General features: G+C 42.5%; 1 protein-coding gene across 6 annotated transcripts in view; it reads right to left on the reverse strand.

Moving 5' to 3' along the window:
* The window catches only part of LOC106609220 (dedicator of cytokinesis protein 4), a 141,859-nt gene extending 127,247 nt beyond the window's left edge, over positions 1–14,612 (reverse strand). For all 6 annotated transcript variants that reach the window (XM_014207754.3, XM_014207751.3, XM_014207750.3 and 3 more), the window contains exon 1: positions 14,419–14,612. In XM_014207754.3, the coding sequence (XP_014063229.1) occupies positions 14,419–14,455 (37 nt within the window). In that variant the 5' untranslated portion in view covers positions 14,456–14,612. The remainder of the gene's footprint in view (positions 1–14,418) is intronic.
* Positions 14,613–16,939: the final 2,327 nt, after the last annotated feature.

Here is a 16,939-nt window from a genome sequence, read left to right on the forward strand (position 1 = left end):
AGGCAAAACCTCTACCACCCAGTGACAATATCAATAATTTTCGGGATGGTAAAACGTTTTCAGTTTAAACTTAAATGACTAAAACCAGACAAAGTATTTAGAAAAGACAATAGAGCAATAGATTTTTTATAAGATCATTTTTGAGAACTAACAATCCCCAAAATAAAAACTAGGCAGTCGGAGAGAATCTGAAATTCCCAAAATGGCATGGAACAGCCATTGAGGATTGGAGGAACCTGGCAACGACGGAGATGGCAGCACCTCTTACGAAACTTTGCGGTATTTCATTTTTTTTATGTATTATTTTTTACATTATTAGCTCAGGAAATGTTTTGTGTCATTACATACAGCCGGGAAGAACTATTGGATATTAGAGCGGCGGTAACTTACCAGAACTAACAGCATTACGACCAGGAATACGACTTCCCCGAAGCCGAACCTTTGTTCGCTCTCCCCATGGATATTAAACTGATTCCAGAGGCCGACCCAAAACATCGCCGGCGGAGGAGAGGCACTCAGAGCGACCTGCTGGTTCAACTTAGGAGGCGCGCACACCACCCATCGCTTCCGAGTATATTACTTGCTGATGTTCAGTCTTTCGATAACAAAGTTGACGAGCTCAGGGCAAGGATTTCTTTCCAGAAAGACATCAGGGCCTGTAACATACTTTGTTTCACGGAAACATGTCTCTCTGTCTATTCTGTCAAGATCGATCCAGCCAGAGGGATTATCAGTTCATCGCACAGACAGGAATAAATATCTCTCCGGGAAGCAGAAGGGCAGAGGTGTGTGTTTCATGATAAACGACTCATTGTGTAATTGTAGTAACATACAGGAACTCAAGTCCTTTTGTTCACCTGAATTAGAATACCTCACAATGAAATGCCAACCGTATTATCTCCCAAGAGAATTATCCTCGGTCATAGCCACGGTCATTTATATCCCCCCTCAAGCCGATACCACGACGGCCCTCAAGGAACTCCACTGGAGTTTATGCAAACTGGAAACCACATATCCTGAGGCTGCATTTATTGTAGCTGGGGATTTTAACAAAGCAAATTTGAGGACAAGGCTGCCGAAGTTCTATCAACATATCGACTGTGGTACTCGCGTGGGTAAAACACTCGACCACAGCTATTCAAACTTCCTGCATGCTTACAAGGCCCTTGCCCGCCCTCCTTTTGGGCAAATCTGACCATGACTCCAGTTTGCTCTTCCCTTCATATAGGCAGAAACTCAAAAAGGAAGTACCCGTGCTAAGGACTATTCATCGATGGGCTGACCAATCGGAATCCACACTTCAGGATTGTTTTGATCACGTGGACTGGGATATGTTCCGGGTAGCTTAATAATTTGGATTAATACACTGAACCGGTGACAGTTTTTCAGGAAGTGTATAGAAGATGTCTGACCCACTGTTACTATTAAAACCTACCCTAACCAGAATCCGTGGATAGATGGTATCATATGCACAAAACTGAAAGCGCGAACCACCGCATTTAACCATGGCAATTTAACCATGACTGGGAATATGGCAGAATACAAACAGTGTAGTTATTCAGTCCGCAAGGCAATTAAACAGGCAAAATGTCAGTATAGAGACAAGGTGGAGTGGCAATTCAACGGCTCGGACACGAGACAGGGTCTACTGACAATCACGGACTACAAAAGGAAAACCAGCAATGTCACGGACACCGACTTCTTGCTTCCGGACAAGCTAAACACCTTCTTTTCCCGCTTTGAGGATAACACAGTGCCTCCGACGCAACCCGTTACCAAGGATTGTGGGCTCTTCTCCGTGGCCGGCTGCCGGCCCAGGCGGCATCCCAAGCCGCGTCCTCATAGCATGAGCAAACCAGCTGGCTGGTGTGTTTATGGGCATATTCAATCTCTCCCTATCCTAGTCTGCTATCCCCACATGCTTCAAGATGGCCACCATTGTTCCTGTACCCAAGAAAGAAAAGGTAACTGAACTAAATGACTGCCGGCCTGTATCACTCACCTCTGTCATCATGAAGTGCTTTGAGAGACTAGTCAAGTGTCATATCACCTCTACCTTACCTGCCACCCTAGACCCACTTCAATTTGCTTACCGCCCCAATAGATCAACAGACGATGCAATTGCCATCACTATGCACACGGCCCTATCCCATCTGGACAAGAGGAATACCTATGTAAGAAAGCTGTTTATTGACTATAGCTCAGCATTCAACACCTTAGTACCCTCTAAGCTCATTATTAGGCTCGAGGCCCTGGGTCTGAACCCCGGCCTGTGCAACTGGAATTCCAGATGAGTTGCCCCCATAAGAGTGCGTGCTCAGCCGGTTCACCCATGACTGCGTGGCCGAGCACTCCTCCAACTCAATCATCGACAGTAGTAGGCTTGATTACCAACAATGACGAGACAGGCTACAAGGAAGAGGTGAGGGCTCTGGGAGTGTGGTGCCAGGAAAATAGCCTCTCTCACTCAACGTCAACAAAACAAAGGAGATGATCATGGACTTCAGGAAAGAGCAGAGGGTGCACCCCCCTATCCACATCGATGGGACCGCAGTGGAGACGGTGGAAAACTTCAAGTTCCTAGGCATACAAATCACTGACAAACTGAAATGGACCACCCACACAGACAGGGTGGTGAAGAAGGTGCAACAGAGCCTCTTCAACCTCAGGAGGCTGAAGAAATGTGTCTTGTCACCTAAAACCCTCACAAACATTTACAAATGCACAATTGAGAGCATCCTGTCAGGCTGTAGCACCTGGTATGGCAACTGCATCGTCTGCAAGCGCAAGGCTCTCCAGAGGGTGGTGCGGTCTGCCCAACACATTACAGCGGGCAAACTACCCGCCATCCAGGACACCTACTGCACCAGACGTCACAGGAAGGCCAAAAAGATCATCAAGGACATCAACCAACCGAGCCACTGCCTGTTCACCCTGTTAGCATCCAGAAGGCGAGGTCAGTACAAGTGTATCAAAGCTGGGACCGAGAGACTGAAAAACAGCTTCTATCTCAAGGCCATCAGCCTGTTAAACAGCCACCACTAGCACATTAGAGGCGGCTGCCAATGGACATAGACTAGAGTTCACTGGCCACTTTAAATAAGGGAACACTAGTCACTTTGATAATGTTTACATATCTTGCATTACTCATCTCATATGTATATACTGTATTCTATACTATTCTACTGTATATTAGTCACTTTAATAATGTTTACACATCTTGCATTACTCATCTCATATGTATATATAATATTCTACTGTATCTTAGTCCATGCCGCTCTGACATCGCTCGTCCATATATGTACAGTTGATGTTGGAAGTTTACATACACTTATGTTGGAGTCATTAAAACTCGTTTTTCAACCACTCCACAAATTTCTTGTTAACAAACTATAGTTTTGGCAAGTCGGTTAGGACATCTACTTTGTGCATGACACAAGTAATTTTTCCAACAATTGTTTACAGACAGATTATTTCACTTATAATTCACTATATCACGATTCCAGTGGGTCAGAAGTTTACATACACTAAGTTGACTGTGCCTTTAACCTGTTATGGATAGGGGGCAGTATTTTCACGGCCGGATAAAACACGTACCCGATTTAATCTGTTTATTACTCCTGCCCAGAAACTAGAATATGCATATAATTGTTTGATTTGGATAGAAAACACCCTAAAGTTTCTAAAACTGTTTGAATGGTGTCTGTGAGTATAACAGAACTCATATGGCAGGCCAAAACCTGAGAAGTTTCCAAACAGGAAGTGCCCTCTCTGACCATTTCTTGGCCTTTTTTAGCCTCTTTATTGAAAACAGAGGATCTCTGCTGTAACATAACACTTTCTAAGGCTCCCATAGGCTCTCAGAAGGCGCCAGAACGTTGAATGATGACTTTGCAGTCCATGGCTGAAAAACAGTAGCGCATTTGGATAGTGGTCGATCTGAGAACAATGAGACGGGTGCGCGCGTGCACGTGAAGAGTCCATTTTACATTTTCAGTCTTTGAACGAAAACAACGACTCCCAGTCGGAATATTATCGCTATTTTACGAGAAAAATCGCATAAAAATTGATTTTAAACAGCGTTTGACATGCTTCGAAGTACGGTAATGGAATATTTTGAAATTTTTTGTCACCCTTCGTTACCCTTCGGATAGTGTCTTGAATGCACAAACAAAACGCCGCTATTTGGATATAACTATGGATTATTTGGAACCAAACCAACATTTGTTGTTGAAGTAGAAGTCCTGGGAGTGCATTCTGACGAAGAACAGCAAAGGTAATCCAATTTTTCTTATAGTAAATCTGAGTTTGGTGAGTACCAAACTTGGTGGGTGTCAAAATAGCTAGCCTGTGATGGCCGGGCTATCTACTCAGAATATTGCAAAATGTGCTTTCACCGAAAAGCTATTTTAAAATCGGACACCGCGATTGCATAAAGGAGTTCTGTATCTATAATTCTTAAAATAATTGTTATGTTTTTTGTGAACGTTTATCGTGAGTAATTTAGTAAATTCACCGGAAGTGTTCGGTGGGAATGCTAGTTCTGAACATCACATGCTAATGTAAAAAGCTGTTTTTTGATATAAATATGAACTTGATTGAACAAAACATGCATGCATTGTATAACATAATGTCCTAGGAGTGTCATCTGATGAAGATCATCAAAGGTTAGTGCTGCATTTAGCTGTGGTTTTGTTTTTTGTGACATTATATGCTAGCTTGAAAAATGGGTGTCTGATTATTTCTGGCTGGGTACTCTGCTGACATAATCTAATGTTTTGCTTTCGTTGTAAAGCCTTTTTGAAATCGGACAGTGTGGTTAGATAAAGGAGAGTCTTGTCTTTAAAATGGTGTAAAATAGTCATATGTTTGAAAAATTGAAGTTTTCGGATTTTCGAGGAGTTTGTATTTCGCGCCACGCCCTATCATTGGATATTGGAGCGGTGTTCCGCTAGCGGAACGTCTAGATGTAAGAAGTTAAACAGCTTCGATAATTCCAGAAAATGATGTCATGGCTTTAGAAGCTTCTGATAGGCTAATTGACATTATTTGAGTCAATTGGAGGTGTACCTGTGGATGTATTTCAAGGCCTACCTTCAAACTCAGTGCCTCTTTGCTTGACATCATGGGAAAATCAAAAGAAATCAGCCAAGACCTCAGAAATAAATGTTTTCTCTCCACAAGTCTGGTTCATCATTGGGAGCAATTTCCAAATGCCTGAAGGCACCACGTTCATCTGTACAAATAATAGTATGCAAGTATAAACACCATGGGACCACGCAGCCGTCATACTGTTCAGGAAAGAGACGTGTTCTGTCTCCTAGAGATGAACGCACTTTGGTGTGAAAAGTGCAAATCAATCCCAGAACAACAGCAAAGGACCTTTTGAAGATGCTGGAGGAAACAGGTACAAAAGTAGCTATATCCACAGTAAAATGAGTCCTATATCGACATAACCTGAAAGGCCGCTCCGCAAGGAAGAAGCCACTGCTCCAAAACCGCCATAAAAAAGACAGACTACGGTTTGCAACTGCACATGGGGACAAAGATTGTACTTTTTGGAGAAATGTCCTCTGGTCTGATGAAACAAAAATAACTATTTGGCAATAATGACCATCGTTATGTTTGGAGGAAAAAGGGAGAGGCTTGCAAGCTGAAGAACACCATCCCAACCATGGCATCATCATGTTGTGGTGGTGCTTTGCTGTAGGAGGGACTGGTGCACTTCACAAAATAGATGGCATCATGAGGCAGGAAAATTATGTGGATATATTGAAGCAACATCTCAAGACATCAGTCAGCAAGTTAAAGTTTGGTCGCAAATGGGTCTTCCAAATGGACAATGACCCCAAGCATACTTCCAAAGTTGTGGCAAAATGGCTTAAGGACAACAAAGTCAACGTATTGGAGTGGCCATCACAAAGCCCTGACCTCAATCCTGTAGAAAATTTGTGGGCGGAATTGAAAAAGCGTGTGTGAGCAAGGAGGCCTACAAACCTGACTCAGTTACACCAGCTCTGGCAAGAGGAATGGGCCAAAATTCACCCATCTTATTGTGGGAAGCTTGTGGAAGGCTACCGAAATGTTCGACCCAAGTTAAACAATTTAAAGGCAATGCTACCAAATAGTAATTTAGTGTATGTAAACTTCTGACCCACTGAGAATGTGATGAAAGAAATAAAAGCTGAAATAAATCATTCTCTCTACTATTATTCTGACATTTCACATTCTTAAAATAAAGTGTTGATCCTAACTGACCTAAGACAGGGAATTTTTATTAGGATTAAATGTCAGGAATTGTGAAAAACTGAGTTTAAATGTATTTGGCTAAGGTGTATGTAAACTTCCGACTTCAACTGCATATATTCTTAATTCCATTCCTTACTTAGATTTGTGTGTATTGGGCATATGTTGTGAAATTGTTTGATATTACTTGTTAGATATTACTGCACTGTCAGAGCTAGAAGCACAAGCATTTCACTACACCCACAATAACATCTGCTAAACACGTGTATGTGACCAAGATAGCATAAGAACAAGGAATAACCAATTGCAAAATGTGTATAATTGCAGGAAACTACCTTTAAAACAGCAAATTCTCTCAGCCCTATGACAAATGTGTAAAATTGCAGGAAGCTAGTTTTAAAACTGGAAAGTATTCTCTCTGTCCCATATCAATATGTGTAGAATTGCAGGAAATTAGCTTCAAAACAGCGACATAGAGGAGGGCCTCTAAAACCTCACCATCTCTTCCCCCCCCCCCCCCCCCCCCGCTGAAAGAAATCCTAGGGGAACGTCCGGTTCAGATACAAAGCGATTCTTCGCTGTGTAAGATTTCAGAAAAAGCTCTTTATTCCATCAGGAAATCGTCAACAGGCTTACATTTCTAGTGTTGAATCATACTGAAAACAATTAAACTGTTATTCTACTCTGGTCCCTTCGAAGCGAACTAGGAACATTGAACAACCCATGTAAATTATTTAAGTACCATGTGTGTAGCCTATTCTCTTAAAGGAGAAACCAAGCCATTTCAACTAGCGCACCATGATAAAATGAATTGCAACTGGTCTAAATACTCACTCAGCTTTTCGCTGGGTGAAAAACAGCCATGGACCAACAGTGAATTACAATAAAAGCCCTTTGAATGTCAAACTAACTAAGTTAAACTGGCTTGTCTGTGGATGTCCAAGACAGGATATAAAGGACCTGAGGGAGGATGTGCGTGTGCTGTGTGGTTGTGTGGTGTGTGTGTGTGTGTGTGTTGAGCCAGATCCTGAACCAGGCAGGGCAAGGAAACAGAGATCACACACACACACGCACACTGACAGGTAAGATGATGGCTTACAGCAGCCAAGGTCAAACCATCATCTGCCCAGCCGCATCGAGCTGATTCATGTGGTGTGTGTGTGTGCGTGCGTGCAAGTGACCTGAATGGAAAACTAACACAGTACAGTCTGTGTAGTGTGAATTGATCTAACGGAATGGAAATCCAGCAGCTCAGGTAGTATCAAGTCAAACACTGGCAGCCAAATATATTTATTCATACTGTACGTGCGACAGAGAGAGGGAAGAGTTTTAAATCAGCAGGGTAAAATAATAGCTGTGATGCTAAGAAAGAGAGAGAGACATCCTTATCACTCACATGAAAGACAGTGACGAGAGCTGGGCAAGCAGAACAGCCGAGAGTACAATCATACCACCACGATGGATCATACTTCCTGCTTTTCCGAGCCAGAACAGCATTCAAATCATCACCCTTCAACAACACAGACAAAACAGGAGCCAAGGACATGGAGAGCCAGGAAAACATTAAAGCCATCTGGCCTGATACATTGTACTTTACCAACACAAAACGCAACCCAGATAGAGAGAGTTGGTGCGTCGCAAATGGTAACCTAGGGGACCCATAGGGTTCTGGTCAAAAGTAGTGCACTACATAGGGAATAGGATGTCACTTCATTGGGACACAGACAGAGACAGTGTTTTCTATATGCTTTGATTACAACCAACTGTGGTGGTAGTGATCTCTATCTCTTTCATGTAGATGAACACCTAAATGAATTGTGGCCAGGCTCCAGCTCAGTGGTGGGGTTCTGTACTCAACGGAAACCTTTGTGTGTCTTGTGATAGCAGCAGCAACATGCTCCATGCCCAGATATGATCATCCATATTCATTTTGGGGGAGCCGAATGGGGAGACGGGGACATACTGTAGGTAAATGCATAGAGATAGTGGGAGAGGTAGACACTACATAGAGAGCCAGTGAGGTTTCACTACTTTACCATCTTCAGTCCCTCCGTCTGTTTCTCTGCCCTAGAGAGACCACTGCCCCCACAACAACACTACGGAAGTGTCTGGGGAGGAGGAAGAATAGACAAACAGAAGGAGTGAAAGAGACAAAAGAGAGGGAGCGAAATAGACAAATGGGAGGAGTAGATAAAAAAAGACAGATGGAAAGACGGATACGGAGAGCGGTGGGTAAAGAGAGAAAATAACAAAGAGAGAGAGACAGACAGAGAGAGAGAACCACCAGACAGACAGAGAGAGAAAGAGAAAAGAGAGACAGACAGACAGATGGAATGAAAGAGAGAGAGAGAGAGAGAGAGAGAGATAAGATGATATGGGGGAGAGTAACCTCCAATCTCTGAAAACAGCCCACTCCTGACACTGACATGTTTTCTGCCTGCCAAGAGGAGAGAGCCTTCTCCATGACCTCGAACACAACCAGGACTATCACTGCATAGAAAGGCCTGGTTCAACCTTTAGTACGACCAACCACAACAACCCATTTTATTATGCATTCATAATGTATTAATAGCAAACTGCTAACACAAGCATCACCGCACATAAAGGCCTGGTTCAACCACAACAATGACAAATGTATTATAAAGCATTAATAATGCGTGAATAACATACCTCTTCTTGTTCCTTTTAATAACTGAGGACAAGAGGTTGTCAGACGGTGACTGGTGTGTTGTGTGGATCACAGAGTTTCAATGGCTGCTGCGACCCAAATGGTACCATATTCCCTTTATAGTGCACATACGGCTCTAGTCAAAAGTATTGCACTTTAAAGGGAATAAGGTGCCATTTGAGACACAAGCCAATGTACAGAGCCCCATGATCAATGCAGCAAGACTGAGATTACACAGCCAATGGACACTATATAACTCAACACCTCTGGAAATCCATTTTTTAGGGAATCTGTTCTTTTTTTGCCCCTTTAAAAATGAGCATGTGCACCAAAAACTCAAAACGCATCAATAGTTCCTTTCACACATCAATCCCAATGACTGTCATCTATGAATATAGCATTCATTTCTGAAAACGCTGGTGACAGGCTGTCATTTCTTCCACCCCCACCTCCTCTGTCGCAGCGTTGATGAGCACGAACTGTGAATTCATAATAGAACACACCCCATTAACCTCTTACTGGGTTCACAGACTGGTATCAGGGAAACCACAGTGACCATACAATAGATAGACCTCTGGAATAGGGAGGCTACTTCATTACAATGTGACTAAAGTAGGATTTATATCAGTATGGTTTAAATATAGGGTCCATTTCAATAAGTAGGCCCTATAGGGCTGAAAGGAATACATTAAATCACTCAGAGGGGAAGCAATTTCTACAGAACAATGAATAGGCTAATATCATCCCATTTTTAAAACATTGGCTTTTAAATATATCCATTTCACAGCACTGTCCTTTAAATGTATCTACTTTACAGTAGCGTAATTGTAATGTATATTAAGTAATACATTAATAGGACATACATGAATGTACTATGCACAGTATGTAGCCATAGTGATGCCCTCTCAGTCCAGTTGTTACCAGGAGACAGCAGCCCTAGCTACCTCCAGACTGCCCTGCCGTCAGCCGACTGTGCTGTGGTGAAAAGCAGGCTGGGATTCATACTGGGAGGTGACATGTGAGCTGCGATCCAGTCCACTCATTGGCCGGCTGCAGCCGCCTAGCCTCAGCTGCATCCTTCCACATAAAACATATGGCGCCAATTAGACCGCGGAGGTGTCACCCAATCCAACGGGACCCACACATTACATTGTATTCATATCAAAAAGGCTGCCTCACCACAGGGGGTGAAAAGGTAAACATGCTGATTTTGTAAGAAATAAGACCCGGAAAATAGCAGTGTTTATTCTGTGTGTCTTTATATAATAAATGGGATAGAATGATGTTTGTTCTATTTTCAATTGAAAGTAAATAGAGCTGCAGTAATGGGATAACACAAACAGGCTAAATGCAGCATTTTTCAATCCAGTCTAGTATTCACCAACCATGTTAAATTGAAAAGGTGTTGTGCATGATTGTCATTGTAAATAAACACAAAATGTCTTTGTTGGAGCGGAGGAATAAAATATACATGGCTAGTTGCCCCCGTCTACCTATAACACCAGCTAGGCTAACATGTCAGAGGTTTAGCTCTCCCTTTGCCTCCCTTTCCCCATCCCTATCCCTTCCTTCTCCCCCCTCTCTCAATCTCTCTCTCTCTCTCTGATCCCACTGTGCCTGTCTAATTCACCAGGGAGTTCCAATATTGACTAGGGCAACTCCCTCCAGCGATCATCATCCCTAAATGATTGCCGGCCCGGCCGCGGCTAGCAGATGAAGCCTAATGGATGAAGACAGCAGAGGGGAGCGGATGAAGAAGCAATTACAAGCTGGGGTGGCGTTGTGGGGCCACGCCTCCCTGTGACCCGGGCGGTGTTCATTAAGGAGGCAGGGGGGTGTAATATAATGAAGGAATGGGATCACAGGCCCCGTTCCCCCTGCCAAACAACCTGCTAATCCCACGGGGGTAGGGAGTGTTGGGTAGGGTGGGCACGTCCAACAATAAGGCCTCCTGACACACGCCGCCAGGCAGGGCCAGCCCCCACCCCTCGGCCCAGTGACATCCCCCCCGGGGGGGACAGGCGACAGCAGCCAGGGGAGAAGGACAGCCCCAGGCCTGACACACTACATAGCAGGCCTCAAACTCCTCCACTCTACTACATGCATTGCTCAAGGGCCAGGGCCATTCAAGGGCAGCACTTCACTACACAACCACTCCATTCTGTTTTTCTACCATTCGCTTGAGGGTGTTTATATGTTGAGAATTATTTATGTGTTTCCATAGGCTGCTGTGGGTAAACATTGAGATTACAAAAGTAAATACTTGGCTGTGGTTATATGCTAAATATAAAGTATTTTGCTTGAATGCTCGATGGAATATTCTATTCAATACACACAGTCACACACACACGATCTAACGCAGCTCATTAAATTATGATAAGCAATGACATGCTTGATTGGCTGCAATATCAGTCTTAACAGAGGAGAGAAAGGCCCCTTCTCTTCCTGTTAATCATCATTTCAGGCTATTTGCAGCAAATACAATTTCTGAAAAACAGAGACAACGTTCAACAGGGACAACGTTCTCTCTCCAAGGCTGTGAAGCTACAGTGTTAGCTGTTGTGTGTTTAATTGATGATGGATAATCCACGGAGAATTCCAGTATTCCAGTGTTCAAAAGGAACCAGATGCAGTGGATTTTCCAAAGGCGGGAATTCCAGTGAAAATATTCCCCACATTCCGTCCTACTATTCCATTCGTCTACCATCCTTTCTCAATGTACACATTTCTATTCAATTTCCTACCTCATGTTTAACTGAAATACATTCCAACCCTCTTTGATATGAAAATCTCTCCTCGTGGCAGAATGTCCATTAGGAATCCAATTTTACAGCACCCCTGCTTATGGTTAGAAACCTGTAATCATTTAAATGGTGTACTAATAGGAGTCTTAATGCTGTACTGTCTTCCTCTGCTGGACTCCATTCATATTTCATCAATGGTAGATAGAGGGCTGTCCTCCCATGCATAAGGCAAATCAACATCAAAGCCCAATACCTCCCAATTAAAAGCTGGAATTCTACATTTCACTCTGTGGCGAGAGATCAAATGGTTCGCACCAAGGATCCAAGAACCTCAACCCATTTTGGGAAGCCAGCCCTGGTTTAAAGGGGGTGTAAAATGTTCACTGAAAGGACCTCAAGGATATCACATTTGCAGTGCATACTATATCAATCATATTCAAATACAGTAGGCTACTATATCAATGCTACTGGTACATCAAAGACATAACGGACATCCATACATCTTGAGACTAAAGACCCTGGGGTGAAACGGTTAAAACCAGGGTTTTGAAGAAAGCTGTTTCACTGAAACATGAATATTCTCAAATAACATTCTGTGTTGAGCCTCAGTGAGCGATCATGATCAATGATGATCACAGAGGGTAATTAGCCGGTTGACGTTATATAGCTACAGAATAGCAAAGTGTTCCGCGTGTTAGGATCCTTTCGAATCAAGCGAATGTCTGCCTTCTATTCTATTCTTTTTTTTTTTTTTTGCTCATTCAAAACCAAATGAACCAAAACTATGGTGACTAAGACTTGAAAGAGGCAAGAAAACATACTCAAAAGCCTAAATGTACGTTTACCTCGACCATCTGTTTCAGCAAAAGGTTAAAACAGTAAAAACTCTTCAATGGAATGAGCACCCTGTGTACCGATAGGCAGAAGGAATTTAGAAACAAGGGACTGAGTCTTGATGATGAAAACACATGGTCTTCTTTGAACTCCAGATTTCTCCACTTAACCTATTTAACAGCCCGAAGCATCCAAACAAACAACCAAAGATCAACTACGGTACTTCTATACAGGACTATATCTTCATCCATCAAACATCTCTCCACATCATTCACATATAGCCAAATTGTCATTTCCTGTATGTTGTTTTTGCACTCTTTGTCCATTCTCAAACAATGTGTACATAACCTTAACCTGAGTTACAAAACGTTGACAAATCACTACATTTACTCAACGTTGTGTTGTTGCTTCTTTGTCCACTTAAAAACAACAGCGGGCTTATGACCAGAGTTGCACAAGAAGGAAACAGTCTTTCTTCTCCAGAATCACCACCGTCATAGGGAGGAAGTCCCCTACTACCCAACCACAGGCTCTAAATCGGCGCTAATTAAAAGAGTCTTATTGAAAATAGGATCAAGACTGCTTAATCCACTTAAAGCCTCACTTGCAATTTAAGACAATGAAGGCATTCAAGCATTGAGAATAAATTGAATGTTATACAAGCCTCCTCCCACCTGTCTCCATGGACTGAACTTAGAAAGAGGTTGAAATTGTGAAATGAGGCAATGTATCAAACTGCAAGCGCTGGGTTCTAACTTGAGTCTTTAAATTATACAGTACCAAAGCTTCTTAGCTCAGTTGTGACAGGGAGGGAAGAAAAACATGCACACACCAGGGGAAAAAGAGCAGGGCCAGTTAGCGACCAAAAACCAATTGTAACAGATACAGGGCAGAGGCCAGTTTCTGGTTCAGTGAATCACTGTGTTCCAATGATTTCAGGTCAAGACAAGGTAGGCCTTCGGCACCTAGAGGTGTGACTGATAGGCCTACATAACACAATATGGCAATATTTCTGCAAGAGTGAGATTTCAAGCAGTTAGGGGCTGGATAAAGCGTCCCAAACATGAACTCCTTCAACCAATAAATATGCTTTGCGACACTATTTTTGGTCCATTGGGGAACGCATCTCAATAGGATGTTTTGACAGAACGTGGGCGCACAGTGAATATCCCCCACTTCGATTAGATATTATAGCACTATTTTTTAATCCCATAGCATATCTTTCACTCGCATTGTGTTTGCTTCACTTCAACGTTTTATCTGTGGCTATGACACCCATGCCGCTCAGAACAATGCACACTAGGAGGTCAGCTTCACTCCCTAGTTTCACTGAGAGAGACTAGATAAACAAGGTTGAAGGTTCAGTGGAATTTCCGAATACCAAAAACACAATGTTCCATTCGAACGTTTTTTATTTTTTTTATTTATCGACACTTTCTTTTCTTTTCAACGAGGAGTAAACACAATACACACATATAAAGTGCTAAATAGATGCTTTGCACAGAGTATCGTATTTTGTTTGCTTCCATTCATTTATCAGACACAATGTAACAAAAACCAACAAAGCGATTGAGCGCGCACAGAGTGCAAAGAGATGCACTGATCACGGAGGTTCCATTGCCCCGAGTCATGCGTGGTGCGTTCATTTTTATAGCTGTAAAACCATAATGTATTCATAGCCTATAGCCTACAAATGCATGGAAAGCAAAGACTCGTGAAATACTGGGGAAGTGGTGGTGCCTATGAAATAAGCACGCGTTAGTAACCGTTAGTAGAGAACATGATAAAAGACAGTGGTCGTTGTTATGTTGATACTGTGTAACAAAATGAAATTGCAGCATATTCCCTATTAGATTTAAACTAATTACATCTTTTTTGAGTAAACGAGAGCGCCGCATTTTTAAAACATATAACCAATAAACTTACCGACGCCGTATTTCTCGTGTTCTGTAGGTATCCACATATTTACGATTGGTACATTAAAGTAATTTGTGAGAACAGCAGCTCAATGTAGATATTTCGTGCTGTATAACGCATTCTAGGCTATTGAATTCCTTTCCTCCGCTCTGAAGTCATTGTTCAGATTGCAGGAGAGAGAGCGGCTACTGTATCTTCATAGTGGATTGAGACGGAGAAGGAGCTTTGCATTGTGGGGCTTGTAGTAAAACCGAATGACGTAAACAAACTGAGAGAAAAAAAAAGGACTCAGAGTCCCACAAAGCCATAATGAATACATGGATGAAATAGAGTTCCACAGTATGAGTCATAATACCCATAAAACTTAGCAGTCAAACAGGAAAATGTTTCCAATCGTTTTTCCACCATTCATTTTTCCCATAGGGGATTTTAGGGCGCGCTCGTAAATTCCCTCTGGAGCACTCTCGTCAGAGTGTGCCAGAGTGCAGAATAACAAAAAAGCGTAATTAAATTGTAGCCAGCAGCACAGTTACAGTCACCAACGCTCTGGATAACATGAAAACAGCCTAACCAGCTTTGCTAGGGTTGAGAAAATGGTCAGAGTGAAGTGTTCTACCATTTATGTCTGGAAGTAGCTAGCAAGCTAGCCAACTTTAGCCAGTTAGCTTGGGTGCTTGACTGCCATTGTGAGGTCAGAACAGTAGGATCAGCGAAACGCTCTGAATTTACGAACGGACAATCTGACAACGCTCTGAATTTACGAACGCCCAGAGCACACTGAGCGCTCCCTGGCACTCCAGAGTGAACTTACGAATGCACCCTTAGAAAAACTTAAAATAAGGGCTGTGTTTCCTGTAGGCTTACCCTGGCGTGATGTTTTGAAAGCCGTGTAAAGTTCGCTTGGACAAGGTGACTTTTATCAGTATATTCACCTGTATTTACCCCCCCAAAATGAAATGATAATTAGCTGCTAATGTGGCTATCATAAAGAACTACAAATAAAGAACTTCCAAATTGAGGCAAAGGTAAGAATCTCTTCATTAACTATCTAATGTTAGCCAAATGTAATAAACACTAAATTGGCTAAATTTATTTTAATGGACAATTCTGTGAACTGTCTTTTGCAAGTTTTAAATTGACACAGTACCTGTTTGTAAAGGTGTTGGCTGGAGATGACATGCAGGAGCTTGCAGGGATTTGTAGTTTTGCATGATGTCTACTGTGATGCTAATTAGCATTTTGAATCTGAGAGTAAATAGAGCCAAATATATTGATTAAAGTCACCTTGTCCGAGAGAGATTTACAGTTATCAAAACTTCATGCCAGGGTAAGCCTACACGAAACACAGCCCTTATTAGAAGTGTTTCTAAAATCCCCTATGGGACAAATGAATGGTGGAACAACGATTGGAACCATTTCCCTGTTTGACCGCTAGGTTTTATGGGTAATATGACACCTCCTCTGTGGGGCTTTATGAATACATACATGAACGCTTTGCTATTTTGAGTTATGGATTACTGCCTTGTCATTGGATTGGTAGATGTGAGCCTGATGCAGTAGGATAGTTAGATTTATGCCAGAGAGGCAGACAGTCTGAGTGAGAGAGAGTGAGAAATACTTTTTACACATAGCCAATAAGGCCAATATGAAATTGTAGGCCTTGTCAAAGGGTTGCCTACCATGTCTCATGACCAATGGAGATGATAGGTAGGCCTATAGGCTCCCAAGTGGCGCAGCGGTCTAAGACACTGCATCTCAGTGCTAGAGGCGTCACTACAAACCTGGTTTGATTCCAAACTGTACCACAACTGGCCGTGATTGGGAGTCCCATGGGGCGGTGCACAATTGGCCCAGTGTCGTCTGGGTTAGGGCTTGGCCGGGATAGGCCATCATTGTAAATAAGAATCTGTTCTTAACTGACTTGCCTACTTAAATAAATAAACAAGAACAGATTAAATTATGACTCTACAATTTCTGTTCTTAAAGGGATACTTCAGGATTTTGGCAATAAGGCCCTTATCTAGTTCCCTGAGTCCTGAACTTGTGGATAGCATTTTTATGTCTCTGAGTGCAGTTAACCCTGGGCAACATAGGCCTGGGAGGCTCACAGGGATATTGGTATCCACAGTACTCTACCAATTATCACATTTTTCAACCCAATACTTCATTTTTTTTTTTTTTTACATAAATGCACTGTAATGTAAGCTTTAAAACTGCAAGGTTTATCTCTACCTCATGGCAAAATGTGTAGAATTGCAGGAAAGTTGCCTTAAAATGTTATTTCCCAGTGCCCAAGACTTGGTTCGTCCTGACATGCACTGCCAAAGTCATAGTAGAACTCATTGTCTGCTATTTTTTGTTTTAGCTCACTCACTTGTGTTCTGATTATGAGGGGGTCCCTGATGAATTTGCTTTCACCAAAGGGGTCCCAAAAGTTTGAGAACCCCTGGTCTAAGGATGGCCTACCCACACCATCACATATACATGAAAAACAAATACATAAGTAAATCATAGAATCTCTATGGGTCTA

This window comes from Salmo salar, chromosome 07 (genome assembly GCF_965601325.2).
Source record: "Salmo salar chromosome 07, fSalSal1, whole genome shotgun sequence".
In the NCBI taxonomy this organism is placed as follows: Eukaryota; Metazoa; Chordata; class Actinopteri; order Salmoniformes; family Salmonidae; genus Salmo; species Salmo salar.